At 42.1% G+C, this 21,893-nt stretch overlaps 3 protein-coding genes across 4 annotated transcripts in view; 1 reads left to right on the top strand and 2 right to left on the bottom strand.

The window, feature by feature from the left end:
* Positions 1 to 1,225: 1,225 nt before the first annotated feature.
* Positions 1,226 to 8,103, bottom strand: LOC130561305 (uncharacterized). Its single transcript, XM_057345529.1, has 3 exons — positions 8,067 to 8,103; positions 2,266 to 7,854; positions 1,226 to 2,179 (listed from the first exon to the last, which is right to left on the bottom strand). Exon 2 carries the CDS (start codon positions 6,504 to 6,506, stop codon positions 3,123 to 3,125), a length of 3,384 nt encoding a protein of 1,127 aa, XP_057201512.1. The 5' UTR covers positions 6,507 to 7,854; positions 8,067 to 8,103; the 3' UTR covers positions 1,226 to 2,179; positions 2,266 to 3,122.
* A 10,217-nt stretch (positions 8,104 to 18,320) lies between these two features.
* On the bottom strand, positions 18,321 to 20,539 carry LOC130561309 (protein SCO1 homolog, mitochondrial). Of its 2 annotated transcripts, none has more exons than XM_057345537.1 (7): positions 20,333 to 20,539; positions 19,836 to 19,949; positions 19,592 to 19,682; positions 19,363 to 19,471; positions 19,047 to 19,135; positions 18,814 to 18,929; positions 18,321 to 18,693 (listed from the first exon to the last, which is right to left on the bottom strand). In XM_057345537.1, the coding sequence occupies exons 1-7, from the start codon at positions 20,486 to 20,488 to the stop codon at positions 18,568 to 18,570; spliced, it is 801 nt and encodes a 266-aa protein (XP_057201520.1). In that variant the 5' UTR covers positions 20,489 to 20,539; the 3' UTR covers positions 18,321 to 18,567. The 2 variants fall into 2 exon arrangements, with proteins under 2 accessions (XP_057201520.1, XP_057201519.1); XM_057345536.1 differs by having other exon boundaries at positions 19,047 to 19,139; positions 19,274 to 19,471; positions 20,333 to 20,538.
* A 762-nt stretch (positions 20,540 to 21,301) lies between these two features.
* Positions 21,302 to 21,893, top strand: part of tbl3 (transducin beta like 3) — a 33,431-nt gene continuing 32,839 nt past the window's right edge. Inside the window, exons 1-3 of the mRNA XM_057345530.1 lie at positions 21,302 to 21,460; positions 21,606 to 21,657; positions 21,734 to 21,829. Of these exons, the coding sequence (XP_057201513.1) occupies positions 21,429 to 21,460; positions 21,606 to 21,657; positions 21,734 to 21,829 (180 nt within the window). The 5' untranslated portion in view covers positions 21,302 to 21,428. The remainder of the gene's footprint in view (positions 21,461 to 21,605; positions 21,658 to 21,733; positions 21,830 to 21,893) is intronic.

Below are 21,893 nucleotides of genomic sequence, written 5' to 3'. Positions count from 1 at the left end.
TGAATAAATTCTAAGCTTTTTTGACTAATGCATACATTCTGTATTATTTTTGTCAATGCAAAATATGATATGTATGGCAAGCCAACAGATACATGACGTTTCTCTGATCATTTGAATCTGATCTTTAGGGTCTTGCCTGGTTGAATGAACATCAACAAAAAAAGAGAGCCTAATTTACATAGAGTTTAAATTAACAAACATTATAACGGCAGGTGTTTCCTGTGTCATTGCACACGTTTTAGTACAAAAATGTACAAATCTCCACAGTTCACCGAATCTGCAAGAAGTGAAACTTCAGAATAATAGAAACCAAGGCCTGACCAACTTTTTTTAATGATCATATGGAACACATTTGAATTACACTGAGACCTTTTTATATTGATTCAAGCTACTTTATTGAATATTTCAGTTTAATCTCCCATAAATCCCATATTATTATTTTCAAAGGAGCTTGTAGAAGCAGACCACACCAGTAGTCATCCTTAGGTGGCACAGGGATAAACATCAAGTGGATTTGGAGCTGGGTCTGTTGGCTTTAGGTGTCCTCAGAGACTCTGATGACTGTAATCTGACGATAAATGCAGTGCCATGCACAGGAAACCCACCCAGCAATGAATTACAATAACCATGAGGTCATAAACATGAATAAGTGTCTCTGCATCTAAAGCAGAAACCGTAAGCTGCAGTTTAGAGATATTCCTAAAATGGGAAAATGATGTGTGACACATTTGAGATGTGATTATGAAATGACGGATTGCTATCTAACCATGGAGGATGACACAACAGTGTTAGAATTAGCATAAGAAAATTGCTGGCCAACACAGTAAGCTGCGGTTTGATTTAGATGTTTTTATTAAAATGCATAAAGAAAGTAAGTATTAAAATCTGATTGAAGCAAATAACAAAGTTCAAGCTACAAAGTTTCATTTATTTATCATTTCTATTAATATGTTCTTTCATAAAAACAAAGGATAAGCACAAAACATTCATCGAGTTTATTGACCACAGTCAGATTTCTTGATCTTTTTGCTGGTCTTTGATCCCACAGTGGTCACTTCACATGTAATATCTTTGTCTTTCTGCCACTCTGATGTCTCAATCGTTAAATAACTGCTCAGTTTGAATTTCCCATCAGGCTGCTGTTCAGCAGATCCAGTGAAGACGCCTTTAGTAACCGAGTTTCCATTCACAAGCCAAAGCACATCAGCAAAGCCCACAGACATGTCATTGATCAGACACACCAGAGTCACTTCACTGGAGCTCACATCTTCACTGGATGAAGGCAGAATGTTCACAACAGGACGAGAAACACCTGCATCTACAAGATAGACAAGTCATGAAAAACATCAACAATAAATGTTAAATATTGCATTTTAAATATAGTGCTTTTAACAAGAAGTCCAAATAAGTTCATAAAATGTACATCACCATACACATCACTATATCCTACTTGACATAAACATGACCTGGTAAACAATTATTGTTAGTAGCTCATGGACAAAATGTTAAATGCTTTCTTTAATTGTGAATAGCTTTGGATAAATATACAGAATACAGCTATAAACAATGAATTTATTAAGGAATTAAAGAACAATTGTTTGCTTAATAAATACATGTAAATTAAATTGACATTTAAGTTTGACATTTACTGTACACAGTCTGCTTCAAAGAAGAATCTTTTGGTTCCATAAAGAGCCTTTAACATCTAAAGCACCTCTCTGTTTGACAAAAGGTTCTTTGTGGCGAAAAAAGGTTCTTCAGAGTATAAAAAGGTAAGAAAGAGAGAAAGAGATGATTCTTTATTTAAAGAACCTTTGACTAATGGCATCGCTGTGAAGAACCTTTTAAGCACCTTTATTTTAAAGAGTGTAACATGTAGTTCATGTATGATGTGCCCATACCTTGTGTCCTTTATTCAACATTAAAATTTACAGTCAATTAAAAAATGTTTTATCTCCACCACCTGTACATTTTTATGAACTTGATATTGCATACGTTTAGCAGTATTCTCATGGTTTATATGGTGAATTAAATTTTCAACATAACAAAAGCAAAATAAATGATCAAAATATTAGAGCAGAATCAACTGATCCCAGATTACAGCTCATTGTGACTTTTTCTCCTTTATTCGCTGGGCGTTCTGGAGGATTCTGGGTCACTACAGTAACTCCACTCACACCTGTAGAATAAAAACACAATGAATTAACTTCCATATGTTTCTGATCATATATAGATAATCTTTCACTGCAGTCATACGTGTCTTACAGGATAGAGTGATGATGAAAATGAAGATTATCAGCATGATGTCACGTGTGATGCGAGCAGGTTGGAGGTTGAAGGAGAACAGAGAAGAGCTATAAGACTATGAGAAGAGACGTATGAAGAGGGAGGAGCTTCTCAATCAGGACACACCTACCGATGCTGTAAAATCATCATAATCCAACATTGGTCAGGGTTACGAAACCATAGACTAGTTCATGTGTGTCATCATGGACATCTAGATAAACGCTGTGAAGAAGTAAATCAGTATCATGGCAGTTTGCGTGATTCATTCACTTTGAATTACTGCAGGGGGACACTAGTGCATTATCCTATACACTGTCACCTCACTGACAAGCCACTGCATGCGGAAAATACATGTAAAAAGAGTTCGAATTATGTTTTACATGCCCCTATGGGCAATAAAACACATAAAGAATCCTTAGGTTGAGGCTGTTATCATTTATGCATGAAAGGGTTAAGGTCAAAGTAAAAATGTTACATTTTGCTGAGTTTTGCTTTGCAGGACATAAATACATGAATGCGTGTGTAACAATGTTCGTGTAGGTGAGAAGGAAGAGATCGGGGTCAGGTTGTCTACTGGAGAGAAGAAGTACGTTTTATTAACAAAAGTATATCACAGTTCAATGCTGACGCTGCGCGTCTCTGTTTCCAGCCTCCGTATTCCACTGGAGCTGACGATCCTCTCGTGAAGCAATTCTCTCTCAGGCTTTCTCTCTCAGGCTGTCTCTCTCTCGCTCTCTCCGCAGTAGACTCTGCTGGCTCTCACACACCCGGCTCCTGTCTCCGAGCTGTTTATATGCATCCCCACACCAATCACTGGAATAGAGGACAGCTGATCATCATTTGCACTTCGCACCCCATTTACTCACCACTCTTCTTTCAGCCTTCTCTCCCGCTGCAGACCTTGCTAAATCACACACCCCTTGCCACATACCCCCACCGCCCGACTCAGGCCGGGGAGCCCTCCGGCCTGCAGCCTCCCCCCTCCCCCTTCGCCTGGAGAGGAAGTCGGCCACAGCCATCTGTGCCCCCGGCCTGTGGATCACCTTAAATTTAAATGGCTGTAAAGCCAGATACCAACGGGTGATCCGCGTGTTGGTATCTTTCATGCGGTGGAGCCATTGGAGGGGCGCGTGATCCGACCAGAGGGTGAATTCCCGCCCCAGGAGATAATACCGGAGGGTGAGAACAGCCCACCGGATCGCCAGACACTCTTTCTCGATGGTGCTGTACTTAGCCTCCCTCTTTGAGAGCTTGCGGCTAATATACAGCACCGGCCGCTCCTCTCCCCCCATCTCCTGGGACAGGACAGCTCCCAGCCCTCTGTCCGACGCGTCGGTCTGCAGAAAAAAAGGAAGAGAAAAATTAGGCGAGTGTAAGAGCGGCCCGCCGCACAGGGCAGCCTTAACTTGGGTAAAAGCCTGCTGGCACCGCTCCGTCCACTGGACCGGATCTGGTGCCTCCTTTTTAGTGAGATCAGTCAGCGGGCTGGCAAGCTCCGAATAATTGGGCACAAACCTCCTGTAATATCCCGCCAGCCCCAGAAACTGTCTCACCTCCTTTTTGGTCTTAGGCCTCGGGCAGGTCGCAACCGCTGCCGTCTTGTTAATTTGGGGACGCACCTGCCCATGACCCAAGTGGAAGCCCAGATACCTGACCTCCACCCGCCCAACCGCACACTTCTTCGGGTTGGCCGTGAGCCCGGTCTCCCTCAGCGTCCCCAGGACCGCCCTCAGGTGCTCCATATGCCGCTGCCAATCATTGCTGTAGATGATAATATCATCCAGATAGGCAGCCGCATATGTTGCATGTGGCCGGAGGATGCGGTCCATGAGGCGCTGGAAGGTGGCCGGAGCTCCGAACAAGCCGAACGGAAGGGTGACAAATTGGTGCAATCCGAACGGCGTGGTAAAGGCTGTCTTCTCTTTAGACACTGGGGAAAGAGGGATCTGCCAATATCCCTTCGTCAAATCCAGCGTCGAAAAAAAACGAGCGGTGCCTAGCCGATCTAACAACTCGTCAATCCTCGGCATGGGATACGCGTCAAATTTCGACACGGCATTCACCTTGCGATAGTCTACACAGAACCGTATCGAGCCGTCCGTTTTAGGGACTAAAACTATCGGGCTCGCCCAGTCACTGTTAGACTCTTCTATTACCCCCAACTTCAACATCGCGTCTAATTCCCCCTGAACCACCTTTTTCTTGTGTTCAGGTAACCGGTAGGGTCTACTTCGTACCACTATCCCCGGCTCGGTCTCAATGTGGTGCTGAATAAGGTTCGTGCGACCAGGCAGGGGGGAGAACACATCCGCAAATTCCGCCTGCAGGCGGGCCACATCCGTGAGCTGCGAGGGTGAGAGGTGATCTCCCCCCGGGGCCAGGGCGAGGGATTGATGTTTAACATTCGCCTCCGGCCCGAGATCATCCTCTCCCGTTACCACCGTCGCCAACATCACGGACTCCTCCTCACTCCATTTTTTAAGGAGGTTGAGGTGGTAAATTTGCCGTGCTCCCCGCCTGTCTGTTCGTACGACCTCATAATCGAGATCCCCTACCTGCCGTGTAACCTCAAAGGGTCCTTGCCACTTTGCAAGTAATTTTGAACTGGAAGTAGGGAGTAATACAAGTACCTTCTCTCCCGGAGTGAATTTTCGCAAGTTGGTTCCCCTATTATACCCGCGGCTTTGCTTGTCCTGGGCCTGTAACAAATTCTCCATAGATAGCCGCCCCAGTGTATGGAGTTTTGTTCTCAGGTCCATGACATACTGAATTTCATTTTTGCTCGTGGACGGCCCGTCCTCCCAGGTTTCCTTCAATACGTCCAGCACCCCTCGAGGTTGCCGCCCGTAAAGAAGCTCAAATGGGGAAAACCCTGTGGAGGCTTGCGGGACCTCCCGTACCGCGAACAATAGGGGTTCCAACCACTTATCCCAATTTTTGGCGTCCTCGTGTACGAACTTACGAATCATGGTCTTTAATGTGCGATTAAACCGCTCCACCAGGCCGTCTGTTTGTGGGTGAAAGACGCTGGTCCGGATCGATTTAATGCCCAATAATTCGTATAGCTCGCGCAGTGTGCGTGACATGAACGCCGTGCCTTGATCCGTGAGGACCTCGCGGGGGATCCCCACCCGGGAGATGATACGAAACAGAGCCTCCGCAACACACTTTGCCGAAATGTTGCGCAAGGCTACTGCCTCGGGATATCGGGTTGCATAGTCCACTATGACTAAAGCAAACCGATGTCCCCGTGCTGATCGTTCTAATGGCCCGATGAGGTCCATCCCAATTCGTTCGAAGGGGACCTGCATCAACGGAAGAGGGCGCAATGGCGCTTTTGGTGTGGCCGGTGGATTCACCAACTGACATTCACGGCAAGACGCGCACCACCTGCGCACATTGTCGTGAATGCCCGGCCAAAAAAACCGGGCCATGAGACGATTTAATGTGTTAGTTTGCCCCAGATGTCCTGCCATTGGATTACAATGAGCCGCCTGAAAAAGCATTTCCCGGCGGCTCTTTGGAACTAATAATTGGGTTATATCCTCTTTGGTCTGAGCGTCTTGGGCCACTCGATATAACCGATTGTTCCGAAGTGCAAAATAGGGGTAGGCGAGAGGTCGGGCAGGCTGCACCGGCTGCCCGTCAATGGACGAGACATGCTCAAAAGCCCGTTTTAAGGTCTCGTCCTGGGCCTGCTCCAGGGGAAAGTCATCGCGGTCCGAGAGGATCAGCCTCTCGATCCCGCTTTCTCCTCCCCCGGAGCCAGACCCCTGCGAGCCGGGTTCTGTACTGCCCGCCTGCACGAGCCCTCGCCTTCCCCGGTTTCCCTTTCCCCAAGCAACATCCGTGCATAAAACCCTTAATAATTCTGGAAAAGCAGGCCAATTCGTCCCTAGAATTAACGGATGTCGGAGGTGCGGATTAACGGCCACCTCAACTCTATGCTTTTTCCCTTTAAATTTTATCAGCATCGACATGAGGGGATATTGAACCACATCCCCGTGCACACACCGTACCTTAACCGCGCGGCCTTTATCCCATGCCACGGATCGAATCAGGCTTTGGTGGATCGAGGTCTGGTTGCAACCGGAATCCACCAGAGCCCGATAGGTACCCCCCCAATACTCACTGGTATCTGGTACTCGCCAGCCTGACCGGGGGCAGCCTGAGGCGCGTCCGGGACCCGAACCATTAACCCCACATCCATCATGGGACATCGGTCGAGAAAATGGTCCGGATCCCCGCAGCGCCAACAGGCCGGCCCAGACCTACCCGCCGCCCGGGCGGCAGAAAATGGGGGCGGTGCTTGGTGTGGGGAGGACGGAGACATGGGGTGGTGTTCCTCCAGCGCCGATCCACCGGTGCGTCCCTGCATCCCGCTGGACCCATCATCGGGCCGAGGAACAGTCCCGCCTCGCCCCCGAGGCGGGAACCGCGGTGGACCCGGTGGCCGGGCTCGAGGAGCCGGCACTGGTCGACTTGGAGGAGGTGTAGGGGTGTGTGAGAGCGAGGCCGATGGAATTGCCTCCCCGACCCCGGGGCACGTGACCAAGTGGTCCTCCGCCAGCTGGATGGCCGAGTCCAGCGACGACGGCCGGTGGCACTGGACCCACGCAGCTGTCTGCCGGGGAAGACGGGTGGCAAACTGCTCCAGCACCACCCGGTCGACGATCTTCTCCACATCGCCTTGCTCGACCCTCAGCCATCTGCGGCACGAGTCCCAGAGCTGCTGAGCGAGGGCGAAGGGTTCGGCCGGTTTCTGCCAAGCCCAGCGTCCGGAAACGCTGGCGATGCTCCTCTGGGCTCCGGCCGACCCGCTGTAGAATGGCCCTCCTCAGCTCATCGTAAACCAGGAGGCTCTCTGGGGGCATCTGTTGCGCCGCCACCTGTGACTCTCCGGACAAGAGGGGAAGGAGCCGGATTGCCCACCTGTCCCTCGGCCAACCGCTGGACTCAGCAGCTTTCTCAAAAAGGCCGAGGAACGCCTCCGGCTCATCCTGGGGTCCCATCTTTGTCAGCCACAGGTGGGAACCCGATGCCGCTTCCGTACGGCCCCCAGCCTGAACCTCCCGGTCCACCCAGCTCCGGAACGCCTCGCGGTCCTCTTTCTGGGCCTGGAGGATAGCCTGGAAGAGGGCCTCCTGGTCTGCCCTCAGCTGCAGAAGCGCCTGGTGTTGCTCGCGGTGGAGGACCGCGAGGGACGAGATGACGTCCGCAAACGGGGTTGCCGGCGGAGCTTGCATCTGGCCACGGCTTCCTACTTCCTTCTCCCGGGTTTCGACACCACTGTAACAATGTTCGTGTAGGTGAGAAGGAAGAGATCGGGGTCAGGTTGTCTACTGGAGAGAAGAAGTACGTTTTATTAACAAAAGTATATCACAGTTCAATGCTGACGCTGCGCGTCTCTGTTTCCAGCCTCCGTATTCCACTGGAGCTGACGATCCTCTCGTGAAGCAATTCTCTCTCAGGCTTTCTCTCTCTCGCTCTCTCCGCAGTAGACTCTGCTGGCTCTCACACACCCGGCTCCTGTCTCCGAGCTGTTTATATGCATCCCCACACCAATCACTGGAATAGAGGACAGCTGATCATCATTTGCACTTCGCACCCCATTTACTCACCACTCTTCTATCAGCCTTCTCTCCCACTGCAGACCTTGCTAAATCACACACCCCTTGCCACAGCGTGATTAATCTTGCGCATCTAAATTAATCTGACAGTTAAAACTAAATGCATTGAGAACAGATTTTGATGGAGTCATTTATTGATGATCAACAAACCTGTTCACACACACTTAAGCACACTCTTATCTGCGTGTCACAGAGTCTGAATCTGAAGAGAAATGCGAAATGTGATGTGCTGTGCTGTGAGACATCAGAACTGAAGTTAAAAACCACAGATTTACATGCTGAAGCTGAAGTACATGAACAGCAGATGTTTCCTGTGTGTCAGGACAGAAAAAAATCTCCACACATCACTGCATCTGTTAGAAGAAAAATATCTCATATATTATCAAACTGAATAAAAAAAAGATTTTAAAAAATCTGTAGCTCTGCACAAAGTGCTCTCATTAATTCACATTTCAATATATAACTGAAATATGACTTCATTTTGAATTCACATTTGCATTCTGACTTTTTTACATTGTTAATCATGCGGGCTTCTCATGCTTGACATGTTCAACTTGTCAAAAAAAGAGTTGGATGTATGACGTATTTTTGTGCTCGATACACTCTCCCAGTGTTCTTATAGGTTTCGTAAAGTTTTTTTTTAACATGAAATTCCCTTATGTAACAACCTTTCTTAGTCCCTTATTGGACATTTCTCCCAGAAAAGCACGCCCACGCGTCAACCAGGGAGAGCGGGAGAAGAAGCTGTGCACACGTCAACCAGCTGGAGCAAGAGAGAGAGAGCACTGCGTTAGCGAAGTTCAGCTGTGTTTGTTTGTTCACTGCATTTGGGTGATGAATGTTATATGACCAGTATCCCTCCTCCCCTTCATTGCTAAAACTCTTGAACGTGTTGTATGTAACCCGCTCTCATCCTTTCTCACCCAGAACAACCTCCTGGACAGCAACCAGTCTGGTTTCAAGAGCGGTCATTCCACTGAGACTGCGCTGCTCTTTGTCATTGAAGCCCTGAGACTGGAAAGAGCCGCCTCTAACTCATCTGTACTTATCCTACTGAATCTATCTGCAGCCTTTGACAAAATTAACCACCACATACTCCTGTCAACCCTCAAGGCTATGGGTGTCTCTGGAGTGGTGCTACAATGGTTCAGGTCTTACCTCACAGGTAGGTCATTTAGAGTATCCTGGAGAGGAGAGGTCTCTGAGTCCCAGCATCTCGACACAGGGGTGCCTCAGGGCTCAGTGCTTGAACCGTTGCTCTTTTCTGTATACATGACATCCCTAAGCACTGTCATTTGGAAACATGGCTTTTCCTATCACTGCTATGCGGATGATACAGAACTCCACCTGTCTTTTCAGCCTGTCGATCCGACTGTTTCTGCACGCATTTCAGCATGCCTAGCCGACATCTCGCTCTGGATGAAGGACCATCACCTGCAGCTAAACCTTTAAAAAACAGAACTGCTTGTAATCCCGGCCGACACAAAGATTCATCACAACTTCTCCATTCAACTGAGCTCATCAACCATCACATCTTCCAGAACGGCCAGAAACCTGGGAGTGGTGATCGATGATCAGCTTAACTTCACAGATCAGGTTGCCAGCACCACCCGGTCCTGTAGATTCATCCTCTACAATATTAGGAAAATTAGACCCTTCCTATCAGAGCATGCTACGCAAGTCCTAGTCCAGGCTCTTGTTCTGTCCAGACTGGACTACTGCAATGGGCTACTGGCTGGACTTCCAGCGTGCACAACCAAACCTCTACAGATGATTCAAGAGTGGTCTTCAATGAACTGAAGAGAGCGCACGTCACCCCTCTCTTCATTAAGTTACACTGTCTCCCTATAGTGGCTCGCATCAAATTCAAGACTCTGCTCCTGGCCTACAAGACCACCACTGGTTGGGCACCCTCTTATCATCACTCGCTAATGCAGGCTTATGTACCCACCAGATCCCTACGCTCTGCAAACGAAAGAGATCTTGTGGTGCCATCCCAAAAAGGTAAAAAATCTCTCTCACGTACCTTCTCAGGATCGGTTCCACATCTGTGGAATGATCTGCCCTCTGCTACAAGATCTGCAGATTCTGTGGCCATCTTTAAGAATCGTATGAAAACTCATCTCTTCCGTCAACACCTGACCGATCAGTTCTGACTTCTATTTCTTTTCTACTCTTTCAAAACAAAAAAATTAATTAATTAAAAAAAAAACTTTCAACCTAGCTCTGTATACTGTGGTAGGCTATATGAGACCAGTTTTTTTGATTGCACTTATGCTTTTTGTTGTCCTTATGTTGTCCCAATTGCTTCCATTGTTTACCCCATCTGTAAGTCGCTTTGGATAAAAGCGTCTGCTAAATAATCGTACAGCTGTATCTGTCTTTTATCAATTTGATCAAACTAAAGACTCTTCGAAGATACAAAGTATTCAATACTACTGTATAGGTACTCAAGATTAATATGAGATTGGCAGAAACTGAGTGTGTTTGTCACATAATCTAAGACGTGTGTTCAAGTTAACATGTTAACATGTAACATGTCTAAAAACATTCTGAAACAGATAAGATTATCGCATATGAAGCATAAGATATGACTGTGTGTGTATGGTCCATTTCATTAGCATGGAAGAATTTAATAGACTGCAGAACTGTCATCACAGGTATGAAATGACTTCATTTTTCAGTCAAATTTGTAATTAGTTTTAAATAGATTATTAAGATTTTTATTAAGCTTTTAAGCTACTTACTTATTAAGAGTGAAGGTTTTCTCTACTCTCTTCTCGATTTATAAATCCTAAGCTTCTGAAGACTTATAATGTTGATTTTGGACTTTATAGCTGATCTAAAACAATATTTGTTAGCAAAGTCTAGTCACACCATGTCATGGTCAGTTATTATACATTACCTTATTATATTACATTGACATGTTTAGGAAGACTTTTATGTCATTTTGATTTCTATTTGTTGCTTAGACTATACTGGCCTTTACTGTGTCTGCATGTGATTCGCCGTCCAAAGCCACACCTCCTCCAAACACATGAATGTATTCCGTAAATCCACATAACGAATTACAAACTAAATCCATTAAATTCTTCTCGAAGTATGTACATACCTGTCCAAAAGAAAGAGCAACCATGGTATCGTCTTTCAGACCCTTTGCCTGCCGAAGCTGTCTCCATCGTGTAAAAACTGACAATGTTAATTCGAGTTTTTCCTCTTTTATGATCCAAATGTTTTTTCGTCACTACTTTTTCAAAAACAGACTTTTGTTTTGTAGATTTACTTGTTGTCGGATCCGCAGGAAAGTTTTGTTGCTGATTGTCCGCCATTCTCCCTACATTGCCAAATACGTTGGCTGGAAATGTACACATGACCAGTCACAGCATTCGGCCAGAACGTTTTTTGGTCCTCCGCCTTTTATAGACTATATATAATTATAAAAATATTATTTGACCACAATACTTCTTGATTGCTATGTAAAGAGATTTCCAACCAACATGACAAAAAATGTTTCTGGACAGGATCACCCACCATGCCTTTAAGTATTTACTCTAATGCTGGAATATACTAAAGTAGTTTGTTTTAGTTTGTTTATTTAAAGTAGGCCAGAAGAGGCAATCACAGCCGCTGATATAAGAGCACTATCATCACAATGACATTCTCATACAGAGATTTAGAGGATGTTAGAGAAGGAAGTTCATTAAGGTTCAGCCAATCATCTTCACTTCCTGCTGTACTGACAGCTTTAATACTCTCTGATATTACATGACTGTGTGAATACTGCATTCTGATTGGTTACCTGTGTTTGACAGTCAGATATTGTTGTTTATAGCATTATTGTATAATGCTTAAATGAAATCGAACGTCCTTGATTGTAACATTTCTCTTTGTGTCCATTCATTTCTTAAATAAGCTGGTTGGCTGGTTACTGGTATATTAAACCTTACATGTGTGTGATTGTGTGAATAGAGATAATGATATTCTGTTATAATGTCATTTCATATTTATGTTGTTATAATGACTCCGAATTCCCTGTTTCCTCTTAACAGACTGACTTAGTGTCTTTATATTCTGAGTGAACACAGAGAAACATCATTTACATGAAGTGAAATTATGGGGTGTGAAGCAGGTGTATCCTGAGTGAAAGACTTGAACAAATATAGTGATTTGTGCCCTAAACAAAAATGTTCTCTGCAGGGCCGCATGAACACACGGGCTTACATGGGCTTACATGTCATGAGAAAACAAATCACAAGTTAACATCTGTGTCATTGATGTTTATGAACCCTTTAAAATAGCTCATTCATAACGTCTTTAATTGAAACACTGACACTGTGGGCCATGTTTTTACTGGTTTCAAATTCAACTCAACTCAACTCAACTTTATTTATATAGCGCTTTTACAATTTTCATTGTTACAAAGCAGCTGCACATGAGACACTTTGACTACAAGCAAAACAATCAAAGTTGTACCTGCAAAAAAACACAGAAGACAGACACACCCACACACAAAACACTCCACACACAGAACACGCACACGCACCAACACACACAGACACAGAGACACACACACACGCGGATGCGCACGCACACACACACAACACACACACACACACGTACGTACACAGACAAGTACGCACACACACACACGCTCAGTGAGAGCACACATTTAGGATATTTAGGATAAAGGAGAGAGAAGCACAGGTCAAATATAACAGATAATAAATTCCTATATGCAATATTAATTAAGTAAAACTTTAAAATTCTAAAGCAGCCCCCCCGGTCAGGCAGATAGTGCAAAAACAGTATGCAAACGGTGGCGAGGAACCCAAAACTCTAATCGAGAAAAAAAACCTCAGGAGAACCCAGGCCCAACCAGGGGATTCCAGTTCCCCTCTGGCAAAAGCTGCTGCCTCTGCACAAGCTCCAGAGAACTTGCACAACAAGGCTAAATAAAATAAATAAACTTAATAATAAAATAAATTATAGTTTAAGATTATCATTAATAATCTAATAGCATTTGAAGTTTTGTGGTGAAGACATGTCAAGAGACCGCGTCCTTCTTTATCCAGCTCTATCATCTCAGCTCTTGTCAGGTCCCCACTTCCCATTCTCCGCTCTACCATCAGGTCAGGCCATGAACTGCATCCTGCTCGCTGTGGTAACCTTGGAACAATGAGACAAGACTGGCTGAGAGTAGAGTACTGTTCTGTACTCTTTGATGCAACAAGTACATCAGTTGTGTTTTTGGTTCCGGTTGATCTAACTAATGCAGCCTAAACCCTCTGAAGATTTATATTATGGAAGAGTAGTGTATGCAAGATTAAAAAGATGCGTCTTTAGTCTAGATTTAAACTGACAGAGTGTGTCTGCCTCCCGGACAGTGCAGGGAAGACTATTCCAAAGTTTAGGCGCTAGATAGGAAAAGGATCTACCACCTGCACTTGATTTTGAAATTCTAGGTATTACCAACTGACAGGACGCCTGAGAGCGTAATGCACGTGAAGGACTGTAATACAAAAGGAGTTCATTCAAGTACTGAGGAGCTAAACCATGTAAGGCTTTATAGGTAATAAGCAAGATTTTAAAGTTAACGCGATGCTTTATAGGTAACCAGTGCAAGGTTGACAGAACCGGGCTAATATGTTCATACTTTTTTGTACGTGTAAGAACTCGAGCTGCCGCGTTTTGGACCAATTGGAGTTTTTGTAATAAGCCTGCAGGGCAACCACCTAACAGTGCATTACAGTAGTCTAGTCTTGATGTCATGAATGCATGAATTAACTTCTCTGCATCTGACATTGACAGCATATGACGTAGTTTAGATATATTCTTAAGATGGAAAAACGCAATTTTACAGGTGTTGGCGACGTGGCTCTCAAATGACAGATTACTATCGAATAGAACGCCAAGATTCTTTGCTGACGACGAGGGTTTTATGGAACATCCGTCAATAGTTAAACAGTATTCTTGGTTGTTACTTATAGCAGTTTTCGGTCCAATAAGTAACACTTCCGTTTTGTCCGAGTTCAGTAATAAAAAGTTGTTACTCATCCAGTTTTTTATATCGACTATGCATTCCATTATTCGATGGAACTGCTGTGTTTCATGAGGCTTCGAGGAAATATAAAGTTGAGTATCATCAGCATAACAGTGAAAGCTAACTCCGTGTCGCTTTATTATATCTCCTAGAGGTAGCATGTATAATGCGAAGAGCAGAGGCCCTAAGACTGAGCCCTGTGGTACACCGTACTGGACTTGCGATTTGCGTGACACCTCATTGTTTATTGCTACAAATTGAAAACGGTCGGATAAATAAGATTTAAACCATTTCAAAGCTATTCCCTTAATGCCGACATAATTTTCGAGTCTATGTAGGAGTGTGCTGTGGTCAATGGTATCGAATGCAGCACTAAGGTCTAGCAGCACCAATAACGAGATACAACCTCGGTCAGACGCCAGTAGCAGATCATTTGTAACTCTGATCAAAGCAGTCTCTGTACTGTGACATGCTCTAAATCCAGACTGGAATTCTTCATTGATGTCATTCCTTTGGAGGAAGGAGCATAATTGAGTTGAAACTACTCAATGCCAAATGAACTAATCAATGCCATATATAATGCAGAGCACTCAGCACCCAGTTATTACTTGTGTCTCTGCAGCGTAGTGCTTGGCTTCTTATGAAATTGTAACGAAATGATGTTAAAAAATACATGTTTTAATCCAAACTCTCACCTAGGCTAGGGGCCATCAGAACATGGGCTGGCCCTGTAAGGTATAGTCCCCATGAACCAATTCATTTTTAGCATTCGGACAATAATATTTTTGTACATAAAAGTGAAATTGTGTTTATGAAAGTTTGGATTCTTTATTGCATTTATTTTTGAAAAACAAAAAGTTGATTTGATAGATGTAGTACCAAATAATGCAGCTGAAAAAATATTTTCACTTTTTCTGAATTAATTTATATACTGTAGGTTTGTGTTTAAGCAAAATTATTTTTTATTTTTGCAGTCTGTGAACTTGTTTTTATTTGCTGAAAATTAAAACTGGATAAACAGGATAAAATAACAAAAGATGCTCTTTCAGACCTCAAATACTGCAAAGAAAACAAGTTGTTTGTACAATACAAATGTTTGCACATGTATTTAGGAAAATTGCAAAATATATTATGCACTTGTCCTTCTACTCTTTCTTTTTTACACGGCTGTATGTCAGAATATGGGCTTATGTGTTCATGCAGTAATATTTGTGCATACTTTATATGACAGACCTGTCAGTTTGGATTTTTTGTTAATCACATTTTATAGAGCAAATATGTTTTTGTATCTCTTTTGTTTAAAGATTACACATTAACATCAGTTTATTAGATTTTAAAACAAAAGCTAACGCTAAAAAACAACAAACAGAACTAGGTCATTAATATTTTTAAATAAAACAAAATAAATATCCTTTTAAAACTGAAATAATTTCATTCACATTTTTAATTGTGATTGAAATAATGAATATGTAAGTTTTTATTTAGGATTCTTACTGATCAAATTCAGTTTTGTTTCATCAGGGAACCATGTGATATCTTCACCTCACAGAGACACTGAACTGAAACTTAATAAAGCTCTTTCAGTAATAAAAACGTTACATTAAAAAAACATCTTCATACACACTGTTTGCAAATGCTGCTGTTTTCATTTGCTGTCTAATATCAATTTCATCTTAAAGGAACGATATCAACACCATCTCATGATTTGACCACTAAATTACACTAATAATATGTAAATACATAACTGTAATGAGCTGTAATTACAGTATAAACAATGTTATATTTCTCTCAGATTGTCACTAATGTGCTAATATCTTTTTCTGATTTTTTTAAGCAGAAGTGACTGTGAGCGGTGAAGAGGTTTTTGTCATGATGTGAATCACTGTGATACGTGCTCCTTAGCAGAGTTGTCCCATGTCTGACAGTAATACACTGCTGAATCTCTCACATCCACATTATTGATGATCAAACTATAATCTGACTGAGATAAATGTGTTGATGTGAATTTAGGAGCAGAGAAAGCAGATCCATAATTAGGTGAGCTCCAGCTATGATAAAAGCTCAACACATACTGAGGAACTCCTCCTGGAGTCTGTTTATACCATCTAGCAGAATCATCAATTGATCCCAGATTACAGCCCATTGTGACTTTTTCTCCTTTATTCGCTGGGCGTTCTGGATGATTCTGGGTCACTACAGTCACTCCACTCACACCTGTAGAGTTAAAACAACCTTTACGTCAGATTGTGCTTCAAACACTTTAAATCTGAGATGAGATGTGATGAAAACTTACAGGTCAGAAGAGTGATGAAAGTGCAGAATAATCTGATCATTTTGTGATTTGATCTGTGTGATGTGTAAAGATGAGCAGATGTTGAAGAATAAATCAGAAATGATCAGACAGAAACTTGAAGACAGTAAAGAGATCTGGGAGGGAGGAGCTAACACACAAAACACTTTAGACCGCACACATCATCACAACGTACTGCACACACAGTTTATGCAAATTACTTCTTTTCATTTCTATCAATCCTGTAATTACGCACTGTAAATGGCATAATCCTTAACAGCAAGATGTATTCATCATTTCACTATCCACTTATTTGCAGTGGCATCTGTTTCTTACGCACATACAAGTTTTGTGTATCACACTTGAAATGAAAAATGTCATTGTATCAGATAAACAAACTGCCATCTGCAAATAAACGATGCTTTCCCAAAGATAAATTTAATTTAAAAAATCAATCCATTTTCTTTTTACCCAGACTTATCAAAACGCCCTTGCCCTTTTAGGTCTGTGTCTCAAAGTGAGAAATTAAAAAATAATGTTTAGTTTGACAGTGATTAGCTGGTATTTGCTCCTCCCATAAAACTCTTTTAAATGATCTCTCAGTGTCTTCTCTCTTTACTCTCTGATCATAACAGACATCATCTACAAACATGCTGATAAAACTCAGCCTTCTCCTCACAGCGTTGACACGTATGAACCTCCAGATTTCACCACAGAGATTTTCCTAAAGCTTGTGTTTCGGATCATTTTATCAAGTATTTCATCGTGTTTTTTTCCTGTGTCAGTAGTAGTGACTCAGAAACCTGCCGTTCTCACAGTAAATAAAGGACAGACGGCCACACTGGACTGCAATCTGGACACGGTTACTGACAGTGCTCAGGGCCGGATTATCCAATGGGCATTATGGGCACAGGCCCAGGGGCCCATGCGCGCTTGGAGCCCAGGCAAGGGGAAGAAAATTTCACATAACAGCGTTTACGCCAAATTCTTTTGTGTGCGCACATTGAGGTGCACACACAAAACATTGTTTCTGAATTAGAAAATCTGTCTTTTGATTTAGTCACTTTTACGAGCCATCTAGTATGGGAGGCAAATCCTGCCAAATTTAAATAAATAAATTAAACGATGAAAATGAAAACCAGATTAGCAATTTCATTATACACAACTGCGTGCACAATATGTGCCAAAATGAAAAATAAAATGAAATTATTTTATTTTCATTTTTACACTGACAATGCGTTGTCCCTGTCAAATTGAAAAAGAAAATGCAATTGGTGATTTGACATTTCATTTTCACTAAAATCTCGAGGCAAGACTGCCAATTTGAAAATGAAAAGGCAAATGTGAAAAATAAATTGTAAAAACATTTTTTACAAAGGTTTTATTAATGTTCAAGCAATAATACTGACACAATTCAAATTAAAATGTAAACTTTGATTTTCATTTTATTTTATTTTCTCTTCTCTTTCATTTCATTTTCATTTTCTTGTTCACGGTCATGCAAATTACATGTTAATTAGTGGGTGTGGACGAGCGGGTGCATTACTGGGAACGCCCACAAAAACGTCATATCAGTTTATTCGAACGAACCTGTGTAGACCTTGTCAGGCGCTTGGCCTTAGCGCTTTGTAATGATGACGATGACTGTGCCTGGTGCAATACCGAAAATTGTTGTGTGGTGTTCTGCATCTCTGATAAGTTAACAGACGAACAAACTAAAACATTGGAGAGCCCGTATCTCTAGCGTGCCCTGAAACATGCCGGAGCGCGATTGTCCCCACTCCGCCGCTGACCTGCGCTCACACTGTACATTACCATCCGCACCCGAGCACGCTATCATCATTACACTGTGACTGCTTTTAAGAAAACATAATTGAAAAAGTACACTTATTTTTCCAGTTTGCGTTGTGAATGACCAGTTACTCATGGAACATAACAACTGGTGGTTCAAAAGGACTTGGTGATCAATAAGTAAAGGTGAGAGAGATGCCAGACCAACCTGAGCAATAAAAACACTCATTCTTCACTCTCTCTGAAAAATCTACATCTATTACAACGCAATCCATTACCAAAATGACAAACAAAACATTGTAATTTATTCAAGTTGAGTCATTTGAAAACCAATACTGTTTACAGAAATAAAAAGCAATGGTCAAGTTACTGTGTTAAACTGGAAGTGACTTATTAAATCGGAGTTAAGCTTTAAATAAACAACACATTTCACAGAAGAAAGAAAGCACTTCCTTCAGTCCGAGACATCTTGTGAAGAGTGTGGCCTTTGACCTCTCTACACCTCAGAGCATCACAGCACATCATTTTCACTATTTGTACTTCCTCATGTGGGACGCAATGGATGCTGAGATCTCTGAAGATTTTTTGTTCTGTCCAAAATACTCCAAGAATTGACCATCAGGTCCCACCAGATACATAATGATGGTGTGATCAACCTATGTTTAAAGAGAAAACATTGCAATGTGACAGGTAGTGGATGACTATATAGTGTATGTTATGTTTTTCATAAACAAACAACTGCATGAACTGCGTGACTTAGCAGACTAAAAGCTCACTATGTAGTCGCTGTCTTCATCTTTAGGGCCCTGGCTGTAGTACACTCTGTAGGCTCTGGACACTTGTTCGATTTGAGCAGTTGTGCCTGTCAAGCCGATCAGATTTGGAGAAAACTCTGTATGAGAGATAAGATATCAGACAACATCAACACAAGAAAATCAAACCATCACAACATATGGTGTACGTTGAAGAATAAATAGTAAATACATACAGTAACGTTTCGTTTGCTCACCTTTGACGTAAGCTGACATCGCCTCTGTTGTGTCTCTGTCCGGATCAATTGTGATGAGAATTGGTAATAAATCTGGAAGCGTCTTAATTCTGTCTGTGACAGAAAAGCATGACCAAATAATCCCCATATTTCAGATACATTTCATACAGTTATTTTTCATTTGGTGCTCTGCTAAAAAGACCGAAAACCATCTGTGGTTTTAAGTAAATAATAAAACGATCCATTACCAATCTCATCTACGACCTCAATCATTTTCTCCAGCTCATCAGGACAAATATCTGGACAGTGTGTGAATCCGAAATAGATCAGAACCCACTTGCCGAGGAAATCTTCACTCTTTGCGGGTTTATTGTTGTGGTCCACTAGTGAGAATGGACCCCCTAGTGCTGGTCTTCCTATTGACTTAGTTCTTTCCCTCTCAATCCCTAAAATATATATTTAAAAAAACATTAACATATTCTAAGCAAATATCCACTGTAGGAAAAGAGATTGAAACAAGCATTTATTATAAACAAGTTGCTCAGTCATAAATAAACCGTCCTTACTTTCTTCTTTTTCTCTCTTTAAGTACTTCATCCCCAAAAGTAAACCTCCTCCCAACGCAAATGTGATAGCAAGAGATTTCCAAGTCACTGGCTGTAAAAAATGAGTCATCGATTTTATTCAACCCGATTCAAGTAGATCAGCTGGATTCAACCCCACGATTTCTCTGTCCCACAGCACATCACATACTATGTGGTAAGTTTAAGGTTCAGTTTGGCAGCCCCGCAAATGGTAAATGTTGCTTACGCCAGTCTTTTTGTCGCTGGATTTGTTCTGTCCAGATGAGGGTGAAGGAGGTAGTGTGGACAGTGTCCGTATGCTTATAAGAGACACACGTGGTGCTGTCCAACATCTCCTAAACTGAAGAAGAGGATCACATTCGGTAAACGAACATGTCAAACAGGTGCATTGTGTATTAAAAATCATTTACAAATGATATATAAATAATTTATAGGTTTAATGACGATAGCACTGAGGCTTTTTCATTCAAAAATAAATTAGCAGAGTACAGAGATATGTGTAACATACACAAGTAAACACTTATGCATCATTACAAGACTGTATACTTTACATCTTTAAAACCTTACAGGCATGCTGTCCATAGAGTGGACAGATGTGCAGATGCAGCAGATGATGCAGAACAACGTTTGGGAATAATAACGAAATTAAAAAAGTAAAAGATGATTTCCTGTTGTGATGCACGTATGCATGAGGAGTGAATGAATAAGAAGCCAGTGACCTACCAGTGTGTTGCTCTGTGAAAGCACTGCGCATGTGTTAGCTTCTCTCGTGTTAAAGATGTGTGAATTGCTGACACGCACCGATCTAAATATTTGACATCTCATACTCTGTACACTTAACACCGTTGTTAAACCCATACTTCTGACATATGACATCATGCCTCCTCAAGGCGGAAGTAACTGTCGGGTTTACGCGCATGTGATTGTGTGAAATGGCAGCATACTGTTTACTGACCGGGAATCAGGCTTAGATATATAACAACTGGAGTATAAACTATGAACTGCATTATAAAACCGATAACGGCTGGTCTGAGATCTGTTTGCGGGTGCAAAATGGCTAAGCGGAAGTTACGTAACGTTAAACGTCTTGCTTGCGCACTCACACAGTTGCACACGTGAGTGGAGCAGTAGCGACATCTAACGCTTAAACTTCAAAACAACAAGCGAGTCTCTCACATCTGTTTGTGTCAACCTGAGTAAACTACTATATAAATTAATAAATTAACTTAGCTAAAAAATACAATAATATTGCTAATAAAATAATTCAATTACCAATGTGTAGTTGCGTACACATTGCCAATTAATCTAGAATAATATAATAATTGAATAAACATATAAATCATTTGGACCTACATTTAAATTTACATTGATCTAAGAGCCGAGGGTAACTTTTAATACTTATTAAAAAGCATCCCAAGGAGAACCTGCAGAGCTGTAATCTAGGCATTAAAAAATAATTAAAAGTATTATGTATTATTTTCATTAGTAGTAGTAGGAAGGTATGTTTATTTAATCATTTATTACAACGATTCCCTGTTGTTTTGTAATTTGAATGACTACTATTATTCTGAAATAATAGTAATAATAGAGTGCATAACAAAGCATTTGTTTATGCTTTTTATGAATAAAAAGCCAATTCGATATAGTTTGTGTACCTGCCACTAGATGTCGCTCTGTGTTGGGCGTTGACGTCATATTTATGCGACATTTTTATGCACACATGTACCATGCGTGCAAAATATAGGAGTAGATAAGTAATACACATGCTTTTAATAATAGCTATTTTTTAACGAGAAGTTGAGAAACAGTGTGGATTATCATGGCTGGTAGCACGCTGCCATTTAAATCAAAGTAAGTGTTATTTTTGTACATTTTGACGTTTAAAAGGGAAATGTGCTTCCAAAATGCAGACAACTAGTAAGTGTCGAGTTACGATCACATGCGTCAACTCAGTTATTTTACATTCATTTTATACTCGTCTGATTTGTTTCTTCAGTTATGCGGTGTCCAGCAAAATCGAGCCGTTTTACAAGGGAGGTAAAGTACAGGTAAGATCACATCAGCAGGTCATTAAACGCAAGTTGTTTTTACCAAATGTTTCACGTCTTGTTTATCTCCATCTAGATCAGTCAAGATGAACAATACATTTTTTGCACATGTGGACCACGAGTCAACGTTTTGCAAATTGACACAGGAAAAATTATCCATAGCATCGAGCAGGTCAGTGTCTTATAGCCCTGTGTCTGCTGTTTTATGCGCTATATATAGCATTGTGTATTTCACA

The sequence above is a fragment of the Triplophysa rosa genome, linkage group LG11, assembly GCF_024868665.1.
Source record: "Triplophysa rosa linkage group LG11, Trosa_1v2, whole genome shotgun sequence".
NCBI lineage: Eukaryota > Metazoa > Chordata > Actinopteri > Cypriniformes > Nemacheilidae > Triplophysa > Triplophysa rosa.
This window is presented reverse-complemented; position numbering and strand designations above follow the sequence as displayed.